This window comes from Globicephala melas, chromosome 7 (assembly GCF_963455315.2).
Source record: "Globicephala melas chromosome 7, mGloMel1.2, whole genome shotgun sequence".
Classification (NCBI taxonomy): Eukaryota; Metazoa; Chordata; class Mammalia; order Artiodactyla; family Delphinidae; genus Globicephala; species Globicephala melas.
In genome coordinates this window covers 1,331,574-1,353,460 of record NC_083320.1, presented here as the reverse complement: position 1 = coordinate 1,353,460, position 21,887 = coordinate 1,331,574, and the positions used below count along the sequence as shown (strand labels likewise).

At 56.0% G+C, this 21,887-nt stretch overlaps 1 protein-coding gene across 2 annotated transcripts in view; it reads right to left on the bottom strand.

Annotated features, from left to right (window-relative positions):
* Positions 1-6,175: 6,175 nt before the first annotated feature.
* Positions 6,176-21,887, bottom strand: part of NDUFA10 (NADH:ubiquinone oxidoreductase subunit A10) — a 49,109-nt gene continuing 33,397 nt past the window's right edge. For both annotated transcript variants that reach the window (XM_030857732.2, XM_070045878.1), the window contains exon 10: positions 6,176-6,610. In XM_030857732.2, coding sequence (XP_030713592.2) covers positions 6,542-6,610 — 69 coding nt within the window. In that variant the 3' untranslated portion in view covers positions 6,176-6,541. The remainder of the gene's footprint in view (positions 6,611-21,887) is intronic.

Sequence of the window (21,887 nt, the reverse complement as noted above, 5' to 3'; positions counted from 1 at the left end):
TGCTGGATCCCAGCGAGTGTGGGCCTGGCTCACGACGGCCGGGGCTGTCGACAGCTGCTGGGACAGCAGGGTACAACCCCGAGGTGGGTCTCAGTGCCGAGCACCTTCTCCAGGGATGGACCTTCCCGGCCGGGCCCCTCGGGAGACGGTCAGGACCGCCAGGAGCACTGCCAGGCCGTCCCCGTGGCCTTTAAAGGGGCTTTCAGTCGTTGTGTTATGGGGTTCGTGGTGGAGAGACTGGCGGCCCCCGAGATGTCCATGTCCTGGTCCCAGAACCTGTGGCTCTGACCCTGTGTGGCAGACGGGGCTCTGCAGATGTGATCGGGGACCTTGAGACAGGACCCCCGGCTTATCTCGGTGGGCCATGTCCTCACAGGGCCCTCAGGGAGGGAGGCAGGAGGGCCAGAGCCAGAGGAGACGTGTGGACAGAAGCAGAGGCCAGCGGTGCGAGGAAGGGGCCGCGAGCCAGGGCCTGCGGGCAGCGCCCAGAAGCTGCAAAAGCCAGGGAACTGGCCTCTGTCCACTGAGCCTCCGGGAGGAACCAGCCCTGCCGGCAGCTGGACCCAAGGCCCACTGCGAGAGGACACAGGTGTCCTCTGACCCCCTAAGTCCGTGGCGGCTGTGACGGCCCCACCCCAGGCCCCGCCGAGTGCGCCCTGCAGAATCGCGCGGGGCTCCGGGCACCCACCGTGGGACCCTCCCGCCTGGACACCCGCTCCATGCACCGGACACCGCCCTTCACAGGACGGCTCCCCACCGCTGCCTCACCCGGGCTCCAGGCCTGGCCCTGCAGGGAAAAGCCAGTCCCCCGGCGTCCCCATGTGCGCTTGCCACAGCTTCCTCTGGGGTACGTCCCGGCCCCGGGGTGGGGGGGGGGTGGTCCACCGCCAACCGGCTTCCAGAGCAGCGGCGTCGGGGCACAGAAGCGGCTCCTAAGGAGGGCGAGGTGACTGCACACTCGGCCGACCCTGCACCTTCGAGGGAAGCAGCAGCAACAGACATGGACCCACGAGAGAGCAAACGTGATGAGACTGGTTGGCGGAGAGAAAAGGGCTGTTTTATGTTACAACAAAGAAGAAGGTCTGGGGTCTTTCCAGCCACCTCTGACCAGGTAAAGACTATCATTCGATTTTTTTTTGTACTCACAGATGTAAAACCTGCTGACAGCTGGAAAAAGCCAGAGCAAGACCAGAGATGCCTGACTGCACGGCACGGCTGGCAGGCAGTGACTGACGCCATGACGCTGGCTTCGAGTTCGTTCTGGAAACAAGGGTCCTAAGACCCAGGCGTCACCGCCGTCACCGCCGCCACCCCTCCCTGCCACGGGCAGCCACGCTTCCTCGGACAAGCGGCTCATGTGCCGGCTTTTTGCACTGGGGATTTCTTGCCAGCTGGAATTCTTTCTGCATCTAAGCTACATTCTCTTGGCAAGACTGTCCCCCTTCGCAGAAGGGATTCATTTTCGTTTCAGCTTTGACGGGTGCGTTGCAAGTCTTGCTTTTTATTTCAACAGAAACGGGTTTATTGCATTTATCTCCTAAGAAAGCAAGCCTCACATGAAGTACACAAATACTATAGACGTAGATATGTGGAGAACTGCCCTGAGAGCAGGTCATCTCGGCAACCTCAGCACTTGGGGGGCTGGGGGTGGGGGAAGACCCTTCTGCAGAATGTGAAGGGGCCAGAGGAGGGTGGAGGGGCCCTCGGGGTGCCTGGCTGTGTGATGACCGGGCGCCAGCGGGGGCGTCCAGGCCTCAGGATGGCAGAGAGCTCATGGCAACGGGACCAGAATGCGGCTGTCCAGCGGCCAAGCCAGCGCTCGGTGCCCAGGCCTCCTCATCCGGGTCCGGCCCACAGGGCCCCTCAGCTCCAGGCTCACAGTGCCCGGTACCCGGACGGAAGAGCCTACGAGGTGAGGGTGAGAGTTGTGAGTCCACTGAAGACCCCCCTCCAGGGCCGCCCACAGGCAGCCTAGGCTGAGGAGGCGGGGAAGCTGAGGGCGGCACTGGGGGAGGGGGCAGCCACCGACCCACGAGCTCTGCGTGGACTCCGCCGCCGGCCCCCTCCGCAGACATGCTCTCCTCCGGCGGCAGCACTGCCTCCCCGCTGAGGGACCAAGGGCAGGAAGGGCGGCAGCAGCAAGGCTCGGGGCTGCATGCACCCACGCCGCAGGGGGATGGGCTGGGTGCCCCGGGACTGGGACAGGAGAGGAGGCAGCAACAGGACAAGGGGCCGGGGCCAGGTCAGGGGCCTGGAGTCATCCCTGGAGACACATGCCGCGCTGACGCAGACACGCTCATCCCTGGCCCCCGACAGAAAACTGAGCTCTGGACACCCCCCTGCTGACGCGCCGCCCACGTGAGCCCAGGTGAGCCCCCAGGGCCACACAGGTGAGACGCACAAACTCAAGCAAAAACACTGGCGTCTTCACCACGTGTCAGGTGACTCCTCTAGAGGGAGAACAGGTGGGAGCAGCAGCGCAAGCAGGAGGGGGCTTAGCACTGGCTCCCGTCCGGCCAGGGCCCTGGCCTCACTTAGCACACGTCTGGGAGATTAAAGTCGACGTCCTCCTTCAGGCTCCCAGACTCCCACGAAAGGGCTCCAGCTGTACACTCCACTGCGACACTCGGAGAAGACGTGGCCTCCCCGGCCCGAATGTCCCTGCGTCTCGGGAGGGAATGCTCAGCCCGGGCGAGGCTGCCCCCGGTGACCCCCAGCCATCTCTTCACGGCGCTTCCCAAGCAGACGAAGGCTCAGCAACGAGGAACGGGCACGTGCTCACCCTCGTGTACTTCTGGCGTGGGGACTGACTTTACAAGAAGGCCCAGTGGAAAACTCGGAATTTAACAGGACCCTGGCCTCTGCTCCCAGCTGTCCCCACGTGCTTCCCTGCCCCACCTGGTCCCCACCCACCAGGCTCTCCGTCCACCTCCGGATGCAGCTCTTGCCGGGGGTCACATCCCCGGCCGTCTTCCCGGCCCAGATCCTCCCAGGACCTCGGCCCGGCCACCTCCCAAAGCCACACTGTCCCCCGACCTCAGCTCCCGAGTCGGTGCTGGGGTGCCCCGGGGGCCGGCCTGGACCTCCTCGGCCGACACGCTCACCCTGCCGGTCACCGAGCCTCACGGCGTCCAGCGCTTCTCCGCACGAGGGACCCGACATCTGGAGCTGCGGTTGGTGTCTGTTTCTTCTTTGCCCTCCGTCCAGGGCCGCACATGGTGCCTGGGACCCAGGAGGCTCCACACACCCACGTATTAAAGAACCCACCGCCACGCAAACCATGCCGAGGAAAAGGCCTTTTTAAAAATGAAAAGCTGGGATTTTATTAGTCACTAGCATAGCCTCGTGATTAACAAAAAGTTAATTCCATGAAACTACATGGTACCAACCTGAGTACTTTCCAAATTACCAGCAGCAGCCGGGTCTAAGCACGGAGCTTCAGAACCTCAACTAGGAAGCACCACTTGTGAAACACACGTCATTCCTCTTATTACAATTTTTCGTCAAGAATTTCAAGACTAGTAAGTCAACGGTATAGATGTGGCATTTATTTACGTGTTTGAAGGTAAAGTCTGACCACGCTTCACTGCTTCCTGAGGGGAGAATCCTGAGGGCAACTTGAGCCAAACTGCGAGCCCGGTGACCACGCTGCGCGGGGAAGCGTCACCTCTTCCTACAGCCCCGAGGGTCCCAACACCCCAGGTTCATCCTGGCCAAGCCCCCAGCACCTCCCCGAGGAAACCTCTGGTTCAAGTCCTGGATGTGGACTTAAAAGCACACTTTCCTCAGCAAAATTCAAAAAAGTATCAGGCGGTCCCTGCAGCGGGGTGGCACCAGAGCCGCTGCCCTTGCGTTTTCCCGATGTCCCCGAAGGAAGCCTCAGGTTCCCGCCTTTCATTTGCAGCCACGTGAAAGCCCCGAATCCCTCGGGCGCACGCTTCCATTCACCCAGTCCTGACCAGCCAGGGGCTGCCGCCCACACAGGCGTCTCCTCTGAAGCCCAACGTGACAGTAACTGCAGCTTTCTCTCCACCCGCGCTCTGCCAATGCCCGAGTCTCACTGATCTGCACCCAGTGCGAGCACGGACCGTGCTTTCCTACAAAAAGGCAGCTGAAGGCTTCCTTCGTTCTGACACGTACAAACACCTCTAAGGACGACCAGCCCAGAAACGGGTAACTGGTAAGGACACAGGACACAGCAAGGTCCCAAGCCAAGCTGGTGGCTGAAGGGGGGGGAGGCTTTGACAAACAAAAGGGGCTTTTTTGGCAGGCAAGGCAGGCGCGCCTTTCATTCCTGTTGTATCACAGACCCCAGCCCTCGAGATCAGATGAGAACAACGTAACCAGAGAGTCCTCGGCACACCTGCCGTCTCAGGAGCCTCGTCACCTGCCCTCGCTGGGCCACACGCCTTGTCGGCACGAGGCTGCGGGCCCCAGCGGGTGACTGCTGAACGGCTGCGGCCAGCGGGGGATGGTGAGGCCGGGGCGACCCACTGGCTAGGGTGGACGGAAGAAACAGTCTGTCGTTTCCCTCTGGGCAGCCGCCGTTCTCACCTTTCTGCTTACAAAACCTGACAGAACAAAAAATGTACTTTAGGAAAAGAATGAGCACTTTTTCCTCAATACAGAGTCTCTCGCCTGGAAACACACACCTGCAAGACATGTAACCGCGTCGTTCCGTCCCGATCCTCGAGCAGGAAACACTCAGAATGCAATCTGACTGCCACCCTGGGTCTGCTCAGGGCTGCGAGCATTCTTGTGAGGCGACGACGCGGCAGCTCTGGGGGAAGACGCGGCGTCGGCCGGGCCCCTCGGGGCTTCAATGTGCAGAGACTTGGGCACCATCCACTTGCTCTTCTGCCCAACCTCACGGGAAAGGAACCACCGAACGTGACACCATTCACCCTCTCAGCCCCACCAATCACAGAGCCACACCCCGTCGGGGGTGTAGGCTGCCCCCAAAGCTGGAACCGGCCTTGCCCGCCCGAGAGGCCTGTCTGCCACCCAAGTCCTCTGGCCACACGCACGCCGACCCCGGCGGGAGGGACACTGCAGGGTGGCGGCGAGAGAAGGGACGCGCTGGCCCGTTACGGCCCAGACGCCAGAGCAGCCAGGACAGTAGAACGTGGTCGCCTCTTCCGTCCTCCCCTCTCTAAGGGGTCTGTGCGGCGCCCGGGCCACGAGACTGCAGGACTGGCCCCACGCCTGGCGCACTTTCAGTCAACCGTGAAAGCGCTTTGGGTTTTAGTGAAATGCAAAATGTCGCCCACTTAAATCTAGACTCCAACTCGGAAACTGCTGGGAATCTTTACGTTCAGTTCTTAAAATCCAAAGAGAGAGAGAGGGAGAGACGGGCGAGGGGAGGGAGGGAGGGAAAGGAAGGATGGTGCGGGGGCCAGCGGGAGCTCCAACACAGCCACGCCGGAGGGCACCTTCCACAGTGAGGATGCCGTCTCGCCTGCGCCGTCCGGGACGGAAGCCACGGGCCACGTGGCTTCCGAGCACCTGAGCTGTGGCCAGAGCAACTGAGGACGTGGATTTTAATTCATTTACATTTAAATAGACACGTGCGGGCTCGGAGGGACCATGCTGAACACAGGGGGGCTCCACAGTAGAAAACCCAACTTAACAGGACTCACAGCTTAACTCCGCAACTAAAACGCGGACCTCAGCAATTGGCCTTCAGGAAATCTTACTTTTGTTTCTAAGTTTCAACAGAGGTGGATAAGCAAGTGCGATTTTCTCTCACGTGACTCAGTTTTGATCAACAACTTGACTTTTAGGTGATAAAGAGAGTATGTTTTGCTTTTGTGTTTTTCCCACTGACACTCTGTGCTTGGAAGTCCCCTCAGGAAGGAGTCGCACCACCAGCGACGGGGGCCGTCACAGGAGACTCTTCCCAAAGCCCTTTCACAGCCAATACTCTGCTCTGTGAATCTAGGGTAACTGCTTCCTCTTTTTGGTATTTCCTCTTTGCTTTTTTTCCTTTTTCTCTAATGTGGTAGTTACATTCTAAAACAAAAAGAAGAAATGCTTCAGAAAAACTCTTCAATCCTAATATATGTCTTGATCAAACCAAACCACATCAAAGCCAACTGTTGGCTAATGGTAAGTGTGTGTGCGTACACACGTGTGTGGCGCGTACGCGTGTGGGCAGATGTATAATGGAGGGATGTGCCACAGGAACGGTTTTATTTCTTGAAGTCTGAACACACAGTGTACAAAACCTGCCTGACACAGAGCATGACTGTGACAAAATGAGATTCTCCAAGTGACACCTGCTCTTTCCAGCAGACTGTTTCTCCCCAGTGATCATCGTCCCAGAATAAAGCTGGAGGGCCCCCCTTTAAACGGGGGTGCCTCCTTCCACTCCCGTAAGTACACTGCAGGGCAGACTGCCGTCTGCTGGGCCGTTTCTTCCACTGTGCAACTTCAGGATCACTCACTCCCACCCCCGATGTTAAGCTACGTGGAGTCCAGGGGAGTCAGGCGGCCCGGGTGCACCTCCATCCTCGCGAGGCAGCTTCCACGGAGGCGGCCGTCACTTCAGCCAGATCCATCTGTCCCCCACGTCCTCGTTGTACCCAGGGCTGTACCTGCGGCCCGGCAGCTGCGGGAGGGAAAGCCGTGGTCACCAGCAGTTTACAACGTCCGTCCGTCCCCGCAGCTCACCTGACGGCTTCCTCCACTCCACCCTTGCCCTCCCCGCGCCGGCAGGGCCTGCTTCTGGCGGTCCCACTGTAAGGGTGAGGGGTCCCGCGGAAGGAAGCACAACACGACCCTGCCCTCGGGAGCCTCCATGCTGCTGGGGGGGCTACAAACGCCAGTGGCCAACCCGCGTGTCCGTGCTGCTGCTGGGAGGGTGGCCGTGGAGCCTCGGGCAGAAGTGGCCCTGACCTAGGGGAGCCGCAGCTTTCGGGGGGGAGAGGGCGGGAGGGGAGGTGTCTCAGCCCCTCTCTCTGCCCCACCTGCCCGTCTCCTGCCAGCACCTCCTGCCACGGGCCCCACCACAAATCGGGGGCAGGGGCCCCAGGGGTGCAGGGCACACACAGGGTGGACCTGGAGGGGCACAGAGGCTCCCTCACATGGCCAGGAGGGCTCCCAGGGGAAGGGAGCCTGCGGCGAGGACGAGGGGTCCACAGGCTGGGATGGCGCATCACGGGGTTGGCCTCCGCCGTGGAGCGTGGAAGCCTGGCTCTGAAGGCCAGGCTGGAAGGAGTCTTGCGTGGGCCGGGCAGGGAACAGGCAAAGCACAATGAGATTCATCCAGTCAACAGTGGGGACAAAATACGGAGTTTTCTTTTTCCTACCTTCCAGTTAATGTGGTCCAACAGTAGATGAGTACACACTACGTACCGCACACAAAAATCTTCCACACTTTGCCCTTGAGAACAAGTACTGAAGCAGCTTAAGAAAGAAATCCGCCTTTCCTTGATTCTCATCAGCAGAGGGCATTCATTACCAGCCACACCGAGGTGGAGGCAGAGGCTACAGTGCAAGGAGGGCGGTCACAGTCACACCCGAGGCCAGACACAGCCCTGCCTGGACACGCCCCGCGGCCACACTACCCATCCCGGCACTGAGCCTGCGTCCCCTCTGGCAGGTGCACAGGCCTGCAGTGGGCGTGCGCGGCTGCAGGACGTGGAGAGAAGTGGGGACCTGTAAGTGGGGAGGACCGAAGTGCAGGCTGACCGCAGCTTCCGGCCCTGGGAGCCTCTGTGCACAAGGTCTCGTCCAGGTGCTAGGAGCATCCTGGGTATACAACAGAGTTGAAAAGAAACACCCGGCTCCCCCCCAGGAGTCATCCTCTTGGGCGGAGACTGGGAAGGGAGCCAGTGGCACATGACGGCCCAGGGTGCCCGCCAAGGGGGAGCCGGCGGGGGGCGCACACGGAGCAGCAGAGCCCGGGGACGGGGTGAGCGGGGACACCTGGCGTGGCCACGGGAGGAGCAGCGGACAGGAGTGGCGGGAGGACCCGGGAGTGAGGGCGGCGCCCCTGCTCTCCAACTCCGACAGGCACTGCGACAGAAGGTGGTCGCTGGGCCGGAAGAGCTGCAAGTGCGGCCCTGCGCGAGGGTCTCAGCGACCTCCACGGGCCTTAAGGGCTCAGGAGAGCCTGGGCAGCACAGCGGAGCACGAGCGGGGGAGAGGCGGGTGGCGCCCCAGGAAGGCGGGCACCCCCCCAGGAAGGCGGGCACCCCGGTTGGCTCCCAAGCGGAATGGAAGCAGCGCGTGGGCCACCGCGGGGAGACCACCAACGGGAAGGTGGGGAGCTGAGTCGGTGGCCGAGAAAGCGGGGCTCTGCTGGAGACCCAGGTGCACAGCTGCCGCCCCGGCATCTCGAGGGAGGGGCCGCCATCCCAGCGAGGACGGCGCGGGGGAGAACCCGAGGAGAGGAGGGGCCCCGGAGCCTGCGAGCAGGGGGCGCTGTGTGCGGAGACGGGGTGTGAGCAGAGCCTCTGTGTCAAGGGGGTACTGAGATCGCAAAATTCCCCCTAGACTCCCACGCCCTCACCCCCAGACCCTGTGCCTGTGCAGACATGATTCAGCCGGGACCTCGAGGCGGGGAGACCGCCCTGGACTGACAGGTGGGCCCAGGGTCATCATGAGGGTCCTGGGAGAGGGTCAGGTCAGGAGATGCGGTGGCAGAAGCAGAGGTTGGCCTGACCGGGGACGGGAGCCAAGGCGCGAGGGGCCCTAGAAGCTGGAAAGGAAAGAAGCAGAGGCTCCCCAGAGCCCCAGTGGGAGCACAGCCCCTCGCCTGGGTTTGTGCTCTGATCTCCAGAACCGGAAAATGACACGGGCACCTTCTCACCCGCTCCGCCGGTGGCCGTTCGTTACAGCTGCTACAGAAAACCCATGCAGCTTGTTCTGCGTTTTATGACAGAGACACTGGGCGTGTCTGTACAACGAGAGAGAGGCCGCGCTGAGGCCGTGGAGAGCGGCCACCCCCTGGGAACAAGAACCAGGACGGGGGCAGAGGGGCCACAAAGCAGGAGCCGCGGGTGCATCTCCCCACGTGGTCTCTCCCTGTCTGTCCACAAAGACGTTCCCAGCCAACTGCTATGAATACACAACTGCTGCAGCAATAAAAGAACAATCTTAATTTTTATCACTGCGTAATTTTTATCACACCAGAAAGTGGTTTCTTTTCATCGGAAAGGTTTTCAAGCTTCGCCGACACCAGCACACCGGCACCGGGCCAGCCCCCAGCACCTGCTGAGGAAGGGCCGGGAGGCCACAGCTTGGCTCTGCTGTCTTCTTTGCAAATCAAATTTTAAACCACAGAGCAGAGAATAAAAACTCGCAGGATGTGGAACCGCTGAGTGCAGCCAGCGTCTATTAACTGCATCACAAAATCTGCTCTCTGGACCTCCTGGGGCAGCACCTAACTGGCCCTTCATACCCAGACAAGGGTCCCCAGACCCTCAGGGTTCCCGTTCAGTGCAGTTAAGCCAACAGAGAACCCCAGGAGGGCTCCCATTTGGGATGCTTCACAACGAGAAAGCAAAACAAAGCTGCTTCCTTTTCATCACCTCATACCTGCATCTGCTTCTTTAAGCCAGCCTTCAAACCGCCCAGCCCCAGTCCACCACATTCACCACTTGAGAAAACACGCTCTGTGGCCCTGTGAGGACGGAGTGGCCCAGGACCTCCTGGCGGGAGCATCTCTCAGAAGCTGACGCGGGCACCTCGTCCGACCGTCAGCACGAGAGCGTGACTCCTGGCCGCGGGCCCGCAGTCAGTTTTGTCCTGGGTCAGGCCGGGGAGCCGCAGGCATGGTAGGTCTGAGCTCAGGGTGGTGCGGCTGAAACAAAGTGATGCTGCTAAGTTTGACTGTGAGGACACTTTAAACCCTGGGTGAGTTGTGATTTTAGGAAAAGGCGCCCATCTCTACACGCTACAGGCCGGGACGGCATGGGTGCCGTGAGTGGCTCAAGAGGTCTGGGCTCACAGAGGCTGCTCCTCCCAGGCACTGCTGTCACACGCAGCTTAGAGATGCCGGCACGGGCTTAAACTGGCAGCTGCTTGGACAAAAGCCAGCTGAGAAGAGAAACATATATGCACTCATCCTCCTGGAGGAAACTGTGCATTCCTTCTACATTTGATACACTGTGTCCTGGCTGCTTTGAGACACGAATAAAAGTCCCATCTTCTCTAACCTTATAAAATACACAGAACATATAAACCAGTTGGGAAGTGGGATGGTAGCAGGTGGAAAGTGCTGGAGGAGTGCAGGGGATGCAGAAGTCCTCCCTGACGGACCCGGACAGCGGAGAAGAGGACACGGTCAGGAGGACGGGGGGGCAAGGGTGACAGGAGGGGGTGGAGCGCGTCCTGCTGGAGCCGCCGGCGTGGAAAGCTGCTCCCTGATGGCCACGACCTCAGTCACCTTGGCCTCTAGCGGCGCCACTAGGGACAGCCCAAGCGAGAGGCCAACCCATGCCAGGTGATGCCTGTAGTTCCCGCCACGAGGGAGTAACAGGGCCTGGACTCAACCCCTGGCCACACGCATCTGGAAACTGGGCCACCTGAGTGTGCTGGTGGCACTGCTGAGTGCCAGGGGGACATGGGCTGAGTGCCAGGGGGAAGGACCGGGGCAGAAAAGAGCCACGTCCATCCAGCGCGTTTGGTCTCTAGCTGAGCAGCAGGCAGGGTGCGTGGGGCGGTGCCCCCGCGGCGGGTGGAGAGCACCCCAGGCAAAGGACGTCCCAGGGTGTCTCCGGGTGAGCAGTCCAAGAGCTGCCCTGGGGCTGAGCCAGCCAGAGCAGAGGGACCGCCCACTGCACACCGGGGACCGGGCTAACCCTTCCCTAGAAGACAGGCTGCTCTAGACCCACCAAAACGGTTAAACATCAAGCCCCGAAAGCTTAAACTGACTTGCAAGTATCTTAACTGCCTGCCATTCAACAGAATGAAACAAAACCTGGTGCTCACAAACATAAAAGCTCATGACTTACGGCAACCGATGTTCTAGACACGTGAGAGAGAGAAATGTAGCCTGTAACCAGGGGAAAAAAAGTCAAGCAGACTAAGGACACGACAAAGATGATGGATTAGGAAACAAGGACATTAAAACAGCTATAAAAATACTCAATGTAATCAAGAAATTAAATGGAAAAGGAAAACAATGAAAGAACTGGAAAATATAAAAAGAACTTCTAGAATTTAAAAAAACCCAGGATTCCCGAAATACAGATTCCACTGGGTAGGTGTGGCAGCCATGCAGATGTGCTGCTCAGATGCCCTGCTGCGAGGAGGCCCGAGTGGCCGAGGGCCCAGGTGCTGACCCTCTGGGCCCGCCACCCTGCTCACGCAGAGGCCACGCTTCCCACGTAAGGGTGCAGCCCACGACCAAGAGCAGCAGAAGTTCCATGGCAGCCCATCCGTGGGCCGTGGGCCTCTTTCAGCAGGAGCCTTTGGCTCTAGGACACCCCGTCGGCCTGGCCAAACCCTTCCTGGACTGTTCCTCCCCAATCTCCTCCTCCCCGCTTCCCTGTCACAGGGCCAGACTCCTTCCACTTCAGGTCTGGTCCCTTTATCCTTCACAGGGGCTTCCCTCCAAAACCTCATCAGTGTTTACTCCCATCCTGGCTTCTGTTTCTCGGAGGACCCAAACTAACGCAATGAATTAATAGCGTTATTACATGTAACCGCAGAAGAAAACAGCAGTGAACTTGAAGACTGAGCAACAGAAACTATCCCAAACAAGACACAGAGAGAAAAGGTCAAGGACAAATGGACAGACACTTGGTGGCCTGTGGGACAGGATCAAGTCATCCAGCATATGTGCACTCAGAGTCCTCGATGGGGGAGGAAAATGATCTGAAGAAATAACGACCAAACATTTTCCAAATGATAGGAAAACTAGAAACCCTCACCACCAAGAAACTCAGTAAACGCCAAGCCGGACAAACAGAGAGGAAACCACAAGAGCGCATAATAATTAAAGAGAGAGTAAGGGAAGGTCTTAAAAGCAGCCAGAGAAAAAAGCTCCATTAGGTACAAGGGCCAAAGATAAGAATAATTTCATATTTCTCATCAGAAACTGTGCAAGCCAGGAATCTATGGAGTATCTTCAGTGTTGGCAGAAAACAACCGTCAACCCAGAATTCTATGATGAATGAAAAATCTACCAAAATGAAATGGAAATACATATCTTTCTAAACAACGGCTAATAGAAGTCATCACTAGCAGGCCTGTAGTAGGAGCTCAGCTATTGAAGGGGGCTCTGCTCAGCCAGGTGAAACCTGGACCTGCATGAAGGAACCGAGCACAGCAGGAACCACAGCTGCAGGAGGAAGGGCAGGAAGGAGGAAAGACGGAATAAAAAGCTCGAGTGAACTGTTTAAAGCCAAAGTAGTAACAGTATATCCTGAGGTTCCTAACATGTGTGGAAGTGAAATACACACGCGTAACAGCACAGAGGACAGAAGGGGGGAGAGAAGCCGGCTGCGAGGGGCTCGCGTCATGTGTGACGTGGCCCGATGCTGGCTTTCTGGGGGACCGTGACAAGGTAAAGGCGTGCACTGCACACCTCACAGCAGTCACTAACGATGAGATAAAGAAGTGCAGCGGATAGGTCAACGGAGGGAATGAAACAGAACCACGTTAAACAATCAACTAGCACACAGAAGCCAGGGAAAGAGGGAGTAAGACGCTGCTGCAGGGCTGAAACGTGAGCAGGTCAGGAGCAGCGGGTCCCTCAGCAGAAGCGCCTCGCCCTGACCCAGGAAGCCCCTCCCCGGAGGCGGCTGACAGCACAAAGGTCACGGGCGCGCCCCCTTCAATGGATGACCTCGGTGCCGGTACTTCGGTTTCTGCTCAGAGAACGTCTAACTCTGCAGCCCCAGCTGCTACTGCGCGCAGTTACCTACCAGCTAGAGAATCACTCTCAGGGAAGAAGTCCCGTAAGAAAACTGCCGCTTTATGAAAACTAACGATTCGGGGGGAAAGAACACTCAGTGAGTCTGATGACCCGATGCCCTTGGAAACACCATTCGGGAGAAAGCCGACCACACCCCCGCTGCTCAGCCCCCATCAGACGAATCGAGGGTCCTCACGGGCCCACAGCGAGCCTCCTGGACGTGCGCGGACCCGCTCTCCCCAGCACTGGCTGCCCTCCCTGGAGCGCCCTCCTGAGCATCTATCTCTTCCTCCTGAACGCCTGCCCTAAACGATGCCCGCTCCTCCACAGCACCTTTCCTCAAGCTGAGGGAGCCAGCACCACTCCTGGGAACTCCCGAGTCCACCGTCCCATCCTATGGGTACCCACCTTGGTGATGCCTGCCGCAATGAAGATGGACTTGGATCCTAGAGGGCGGCCTGCCTGCCAGTCCCAGCACCGCCTTGGGATCGGACACGGGAGGTCAGCAGGCAGGCACTGTCTCAGAGGTAAAAGATGTTAAGTGACGCACTCGAGGTCACCGGGCGAGAAGAGGCAGGCTGACACCCGAGCCCAGATGCTCTGACTCTCGAGTCCAGGAACGTCTTGCCCACCACCCCCTGCAGGTATCCGCTGTATTAAACGGCGTCTCCGTGCGCTGTTAGCACGTGAAGTCCCTGCACCACGTGGAGCTTTCCCCTCCTGTCACCCGGTACACACTGCGCTCTGCCGCTGTGAGACTGCAGGACGCATGTCAGGGTCCAGTCCACAACTATCCTGCCCTGGGGAGGCCCCGCTTTTCCTGCCCTTTTACGTGTGCCTCAAAGAACTACCCGGGGAGCGGGGGCACTTTTATTTCTTAGCACCACCTCAGGGGTAGTCAGTGATGCTCGGGGTTTCCTGGTTGGAAGAGTTTTCCTGGAGGACTAAGTATGTGTCGTAATTCTAGCGTCAAATCCTGTGCTGTATTACCGTAAAAAGGAGAATTTTTTGAAAAAGGATGGACCACGCCTCGCCTCTTCTGGATCTGCTCTACTCCACTGGAGCAGTAAATGGTACTATTAGGTACTATTGACTCTGCTCTGTCTAGATGCACTAAGGAGCTGGAAACTACTAACTAACTGCGGGGTGGCTCGGGGACTCCAATCGCCCACCCCTGTTACTCATTATTGCATACGAATGCTGATGAGCCCGGCTAAGAATTTCTCATTAATTTTAAAGAAGAGCACCAGAGAAATTAGTTATTAAAGTCACTTCTCTGATATACAATTTCCCCAATTTTCCATTACCGTTAAACATAAATCAAGTATAAAAAAAATGAAATCAACTTCCAAAAAATCTTATTTTATCAAAGTCCATTTTCAAAAACGATCTTTTTATTTTAAAAATGAGTGCCTCCTATTTTTAGCACACGAACACCACAGCCTATTACACATACATCCACACTGAGGTCCCATCTTCACACCACACGTGTCACAACATCATATACTTTAAATGTCTGAATCCATTTAACTCATATTAACCGTGAAGAAGCAAAGCTCCTAACTCAAGCGCCCGTTCAAATACCTGGAAGCGGGATGTGTCCTAAAAATTCTAAAACCCAAGTAATGACTGGACACACGCAAAGTCCAGGCACCCCTGGTGGGCCAGGGTGCGTGTGAAACACTACCCTATCATTTCGCACCAGCAGGTCCCTGAGAAAACCTGCAACTGCACACCAATCAGTGCACCTGGTAGAAAGTCTACCTTTTATCACTAACTTTCTTCTCCAAGGGACATACGTTATTTCCTGCACGCAGAAATATAAATAACGGGACATGGAGACGAACACTGGACTTCGATCATGAGCTTTCCACGGGGCAGGCACTGAGGGCAGAGGGGTGCGTGCCTCCTCCAGCCACAACTAATGAAGGACAGACTGAAGACATTTAGCACCTACTTTCACGTTAAACGACTTCTAAACTGAGAATCGGTATTTTAACATAAAAGATAAATACCAAATTAAGCCCTAACTAAGGTTTGAACATCGAGAGGAAACATGAAACGAGCGAGCCTGTACCTTTCTTCTTCGGCAGGTTTAGGTACATCGATCCTAAGGCCTTGCTGTTTACTGCGGGTTTGTCTTTATTAAGGTGAACTTCGTAAAGGCAAGAACATACAGTGTTAACATATTAAAGTTATTAAACGTCTCTATTTTTAAAAATGGTAAAGAGGAACTTGATACGGAAAATGAAAATAGTAACCTGAGATAGTAAAGAAATAAAAATAGCAGGAGAGAAAACCGAAGATCCTGTTGTCCTAGCAACTGTCTTGGACAAGATCGGATTCATGGAAGGAACGCAGTATCTTAACAGCATCTGGCCTCCTTAAATTGGAAAGAGATGGAATCGGTAAAGTGGAGACCGACTCACAGCTTGTCTACCCCAAGGGAGGGCTGCACAGTAACAAAAAGTGACCTGGCACAGTGCCTGAAAAATGACTTAAAAGAATTAGCAGGCGCTCATGCACACACTAGGTATTTACATGAATTTGTCTATAGGGTCACTTCCAAACAGAAAATGGGGGGGGCTGTGTGCATGAAAACTGCGTTGACACATGCTTCTCAGGCTCCGGGGACTCACGCCCCTGAGAGCCCCGGGCAGGCCCTGGACACCAGAGGGGAGGCTGAAGGCCAGCAGGACCCCAGCCGGTCCAGCCACAGGACTGAGCCACACGCCCAGGCCACCAGATCCACCAAACCAAACCAAACCGACGTTACGAGTTCTTCTGTTCTATGAAAACCCGAGCTCCCTTCTCTCCTAAAAAGGTCGCTCCGCACTAGTGGAGGCCCCAGGGCCACCACACAGCTGAAGGGGCAGTGCTGACACGTGAACTGTGCCACGAGCCGCCGGCCCAGGCTGCACGGGAGGCCCCGTGGCCCCAGCCGGGACGTGGGCGTGAAGGGCTGCCTGCCATGGACGGCAGATGCCGTGGCCTCACCTGCCCTCCCGGAGCCGCAGGGCCTCACCTACCAGCGGCGACGAGAACTGTCATGCCTTCCTGTGGGCACAGCGCGGGGCCCACCCACACGGGGGCTCAAAGCTGGCCAGCGAGGCCACTTCCTCGTCAGCCTCCTCCCCCACCCCGCTCCCGTCCCGTGCCCTCAGGCCCGCTCCCACCGTGACCCTCTGGCCTCACCCTCAGGCCAGCCTCCCCGACTCCCGCCTGCTCCCGCCGCCCCGGGTGCCCCAGGTGCGCGGCCGCGGGGAGATGCCTTCCTGACCCGACCTCCACCCCGCTTCTGCCGCACACCTCCTCCTACCAGTGTCGCCCTGGGCTGGCCCCCGAGCCTCACGCCCTTCCCTCGTCTCTCAGGTTCTCCTCACAGGGCTTCTTGCAGTCAGTGATTCTAAACAAAGCCCGCGGCTCATCCCAGGGGCCCACAAAAGCCCTTTCCCCGCAGCGAGACTCAGGATCCCCGAGCAGCCGGGAGCCCCCGGGACCTGCCTCGGTTCCCAGTCCTCACCACTCCCCCTTCCCGTCATGAACACACGCCCCGGAGCCAACACACCAGCCCCCCTGCCCGCGGCAGCCCCGTCCCGGCGGCCTCCAGCCCTCCAGCCTTCTCCTCTCGGAGAAGACCCAGGCCCCCAGGCTCCTGACGACTCGGCTCACCCCCTCGTCCTGTAATCCCAACACCCGGGCCACCACCGTGAAGCCCTCTCCCCCGTCAGCCCCCAGCGGGAACCTCGTCGCATCCTGTGTCCACGTGTCTGTCGCCCCCACCGGTCGGTGACTCTCCAGAGCTCTGTGTCCTTAGAGCCGCGTCTGGCACTGAGAGCGCAACGAATGGGCGCCGGATGAATACACAGGACAGGGGAGCTCCCAGGGCCCCTTCCTGGCTCTGCGGTGTGACAAGCGTGGCCACCACGGAAACGTATCACTGCACGCTGCGGAGCCAGAAAGCACGCGCCCAACTCCAGGGCTGCAAGAGCTCAGAGGCCCCATGAAGAAGTTCCCGGAAAAACAGGCCCCTTCCCAGGATATGGGCCACCTGTCGGGGCATAAGTCATGCAGAACGCATGCCCAAATGTCAGCGTGCACCTCAAACTACACAAGGGCAAGCAAAAGAAAGAATTACAAACGCCCAGGAAGCAAAATGAGTTGCCTGGGCCCTGTGACCTGGACACTTCCCAGCTCAGGCCCCGGCCCCCCTGAGTCTGTCCAGCCTCTAAAGGAAAGCTATCCATAAACCAGAGTGCCTGACGGTCTACAACGAAAGGCCACTGTTGCCACAAGCAACTCCCCCTCTTAGGAATCCCCTGCACCCCCACATCATCCCCACTGCCACCAGCATCCAGTTCAGAGCACACCCAGGTGTGGTCTACACTGCTCCCCACTCTCTTCCTAGGACCATACACGTGAGTCTGAAAGTCGTAAGACCAATACCCACGTCCATCGCAGGGACCTCAGGTGCCCACTCTGCTGTCTCGCAGTCACAGCCCTTCCCCTGTGGACCCTCTTTCGTTTGAATCCTTCAATGATAGTTTAGTTTTGAAAACCTAGGGAGTAAGAACAAATCTGGCTGCACAGGGAACAGCAAGGTTGCCCGGAAGACAGCAGCTGCGGGGAAGGAAGGTGAGCTTGTCCTGGTCACAGCCATGCCCCCGTCGTCTCTCACCCACACCCTGAAGCTCTGCTTCCCCGCCTCCACCCGTGCCCCAGTCGACACCCAACACGGCACGCAGAGCCATCCTCCTAACACGTGGTTCAGATTCTATCGCTCAGAGCATGCCAATGGGCCACAGCTTTGCTACGACTTCAACCAAAGTCCTCACACCACAGCCCACAGGCCCTTGCTGCGCGCGGCCTGCTACCTTCTCACCTCACCTGCACTGGGCCCGCCCCTCCATTTCACCACGTGGACTCTTCCTTTCCTAGAACGTGCCAAGCCTGCCTCTACCTCCCGACCCTGCCCCCTCCCCGCAAGTGCAGCCGGGACACCCACGTCTTCTGGTACCCAAGGCCTCTCTCCACAAAACAGCTCCCACCCGGGACGGCTTTACTTCCGCCCCACAGCACTCAGAGGCCCCCCCACGTATTTGGTGATCGCTTGCCCATTCCTCCCCCAACTCTGTCTTATTCCCCAATATCCCCAGTGCTCAGAACAGTGCCTGCAACAGAAAGTGTTTGCTGAGGGGTAAGTGACTCGATGTAGAACACGGCCTGAGATGACCCCACTGGGGCGTGTCTGCAACGTCAGGCTCAGCACCACGTGCGCGGGCTGAGCCACCATCCCTCGTGCCACTCAGTGCTCTGGAGATGCCCGAATAGCTCTCCTGGACAGAATCCTCCCATCACCGCACAAGCCTTTTATCCTCTGCGTTTCCCTCCTACGCCTTCAACGCTGGGGACTGAAAGATTTCTCCATCCCGGGGGTTCACTGAGCAAAGGAAGACACAGAGCTCCCCACTTGGACCCTCTGTGGAAGGGACATGGGAAGAACCAGCACCAAATCAGCTTTCAGATCATACAGAGAAACAGACGCCTTCCATTTCCAGCAAAACAACAGCCCGATACCCTGAAAAACCTCGTGATATAAAACCTCTACAAATGCTTTTAAATGCACTGATGGGCTCTGCGAGAAATCATAAGGGGCTGAAATGAAGAGCGAGCTGGAAACCAGAGGGAGAGTTGCAGCCCCCGCCACCCCGGGGCATCTGCAGAGCCGCTGGGAGGCAAGGCAAAGCGGCGCCCCGTGCAGGTGGACACCTGTGATGCACCTCTGCACATATGCACAGCTCTGAGGGCGCACCCTCAGGGGAAGGCGGGAGGGAAGAAAGCGCCCTGACGGCAAGGGGGTCTCAGCGGGCGTCTTAAGAATTCACAGCCTCAGCCTGTCCTCACACAAGTGTGGGGTTCCAATCCTCACCATGCGGGGCCTGGAATCCCACAAGCAGCAAAGGAAGCTTAAATCCCGGTTCCTCCTGCATCTCAGGGCCTGGAGGCGGCAACAGACCTTCCAGGAGCGGGGCTGTCAGCGTGAGCAAACAACACAGGATGCCCCGTGAACGAAATATTTGGGGCGTGCTTACACCGAGAGAGTCTGGGTTCACCTGAAATCAAACGTCCCTGGGGCCCAGGGATAAATACCCACGAAGCATGAACTCAGTGTCCAAAGTCTCCAAAATGCAGAAGGAAATAAGCCACCACGGGTAAGAATCAGAGGAAACAATAAACGACAGAGTCAGGCCTCCAAACCTGAGATCACACACAGAAGACAGTGACTGCATTTAAGATGTTTAAAGCAAGAGAAGAAACTGAAAACAGAAGCAAGGAATAAGATCCTACCAACAAATCAGAAAGTACCCACGTAACAAAAAAGAAATTTCAATCTAGACCTATCTTGGTTAAACTCTAAAACACCAAAGACAGGAAGAGTAGAAAGTTCCTGAAAGAGAAAAGGAGACCATAATATTTCATTTAAAAAAAAAAAAAAGGAAGCAGACACTTCTGGGGAAGAAACTGTCATAAAGGGACTTCCCTGGTGGTGCAGTGGTTAAGAAGCCACCTGCCAATGCATGGGACACAGGTTTGAGCCCTGGTCCAGGAGGATCCCACATGCCGCGGAACAACTAAGCCCATGCGCCACAACTACTGAGCCTGCACTCTAGGGCCCACGAGCCACAACTACAGAGCCCGAGTGCTGCAACTACTGAAGCCCGCACACCTAGAGCCTGTGCTCCACAACAAGAAGCCCACGCACCGCAACGAAGGGTAGCCCCTGCTCGCCACAACCAGAGAAAGCCCGTGCGCAGCAACAAAGACCCAATACAGCCATAAATTAATTAATTAATTAATTTTTTAAAGAAAGAAGAAACTGTTATAAATTCCTATTGCTGGGGTGTTTATGGCCATGAACATATGGAAAATACCACTTGCACCTGCATAAACAATTAGTATCACAAATTTTCTTACCTCCCGTTTGTTCCCCTAGGAACAAAATTGTTCTTCTGATGCAAGCTTCTTGTTGCCCCTCCCTTTCCTTTCTGAAGTTAATCATGTAAGCGTCTAATTTTAGCCATTTACCACCTACTTATTTTATAATTCCCCATATGCATATGAATAAATTTTGGTTTACTTTTTCTGTGTTTAAAGAAAAAAAACACAAAAGGACGTTGCATGACTTTTTCCAAGAATTAGAAGTGTTGGCCAATAATTTCCAGCCACAAAGTATCAACAAGTTCCATATCCACCATAAAATATGCATACGATATAATGGATGTACTACGAGAACACCTCCCTCCTCAGGCTTCCCAAGTGTCTCCATAAGCACAGTGCAAGTGCCCTTCAAGCTCCTCATGAAGCCATGAAGTGTGTCTCTAAGTTTATCCCCTTGTTGTACTAATCAGGATGATACAGTGGAGCCCGAACAACGTGGGCTCAACTCTGTGGGGCCACTCATCTGTGGGTACTTCTCGATAGTCAACACTACCGTGCCACCCGGGCCCTGGGTGGCTGAATCCACGGACGGGGGAACCACAGACCGTGGACACCGAGGCCCGCCTGTAAGTTATATGCCCCCACGTTGTACAAGGGTCAACTGTATAAACTTCTCACGTTGTCAGTGGAGTTTGGCTAAAACATACTTAACATTAATTTTTTTTTTTTCCTAGAATATGAGGAACCAGGGAAACTGATTTCTACAGACCACTGCCATAAAAAAGCACCCCATCAACCCCCCCTTATTCCAGGAAATAAATGGCCACAAAACACCCTCCACTCTAATACTGAACCAGTCCTTCTCTAAAAGAAACAATTCCTTAAAATGTTCCCAAACTGCTGGCTCCCTCCCTGCAGGGAACCAACCGGTGTCTCGGTGTCTCAGAGACACACCAGCCTCCCGGCCGCTCGCCTGGGCGTTTCTAGAAATACGCTCTGCAGCCTGGCCAGGGAACCTTCTCTGAGGAGCAACAAACCTTTCCAGCTACAAACAGCTGCAGAAGACGCTCACAGAAGGGCTTCACTCATTCGTCTTTATCCCTCATAACACGCTTTCTAGAGGGAAATTTGGTAATAACTGTTGCTCATGTCTTCAACACTCAAAAGAAATTCTGTGAATGAAGAAATATAGTCACCCTATTTACATTCTAATTTCAATTTATCATTTTTTAAAATATCAAGCAACTAAATTTCCTTTCAGAAAACAGCATTCCTCTAAACAGTCACACAATTTTTACCCCACAGACAAATATAAAGGCTACGGCAGGCATGGTGACTTCTGGGAAGGGGGAAAGAGCAAACACACAGCGGAGAGGCCTGACAGACATACCTCAGCCAGGTGTCAACGTCAACACCAGCAGTGATGTGTCACGTTGATGGTACTTAACCCTGTGGTCTTTCTCCCCCAAACACACACATCCAGGCTAATTGTAAGGAAAACACCAGACAAACTGCAGTTGATGGACATTCTGTAAGACACCTGACCAGTACTCCTCAAAACTGTAAGAATCACTAAAAACAAGCAAAGTCTGAGAAGTCGTCACAGCCAGGAGGGGCCGATGGAGACGTGACAATTGAAAGTCACGTGCTATTCTGCATGGGATCCTGGGACAGAAAAAGGACATTAGGGAGAAAACGATGGAAATCTGAATAAGGTATGGACTTTAGTTAGTAACATGTATCAATATTGTTCAGTATTGGTAACAAATATACCACAAATATAAGACGTTAATATGGGAAGCTGGGGTATATGAGAACTCTCCAGTACCTTCATTTTTCTGTAACGCTAAAACCGTTCTAAAAAATGAAGTTATTTTTTAAAAACAGTTAAGCATTTTAAAAGTTAGATTTCCCCAATCATTTAAATATTGATTAAAAATTTCAACATTTCTAAACTTTAAAATTGTAAGTCCAATACAGTATTAATAGATTCCCTTTAATGCTCACAGATTAAAAATAAGACAGAACTTAACAACGATGAAAACCTGCCAAACAGCCTCCCCGTGTCACTGGGTAAAGC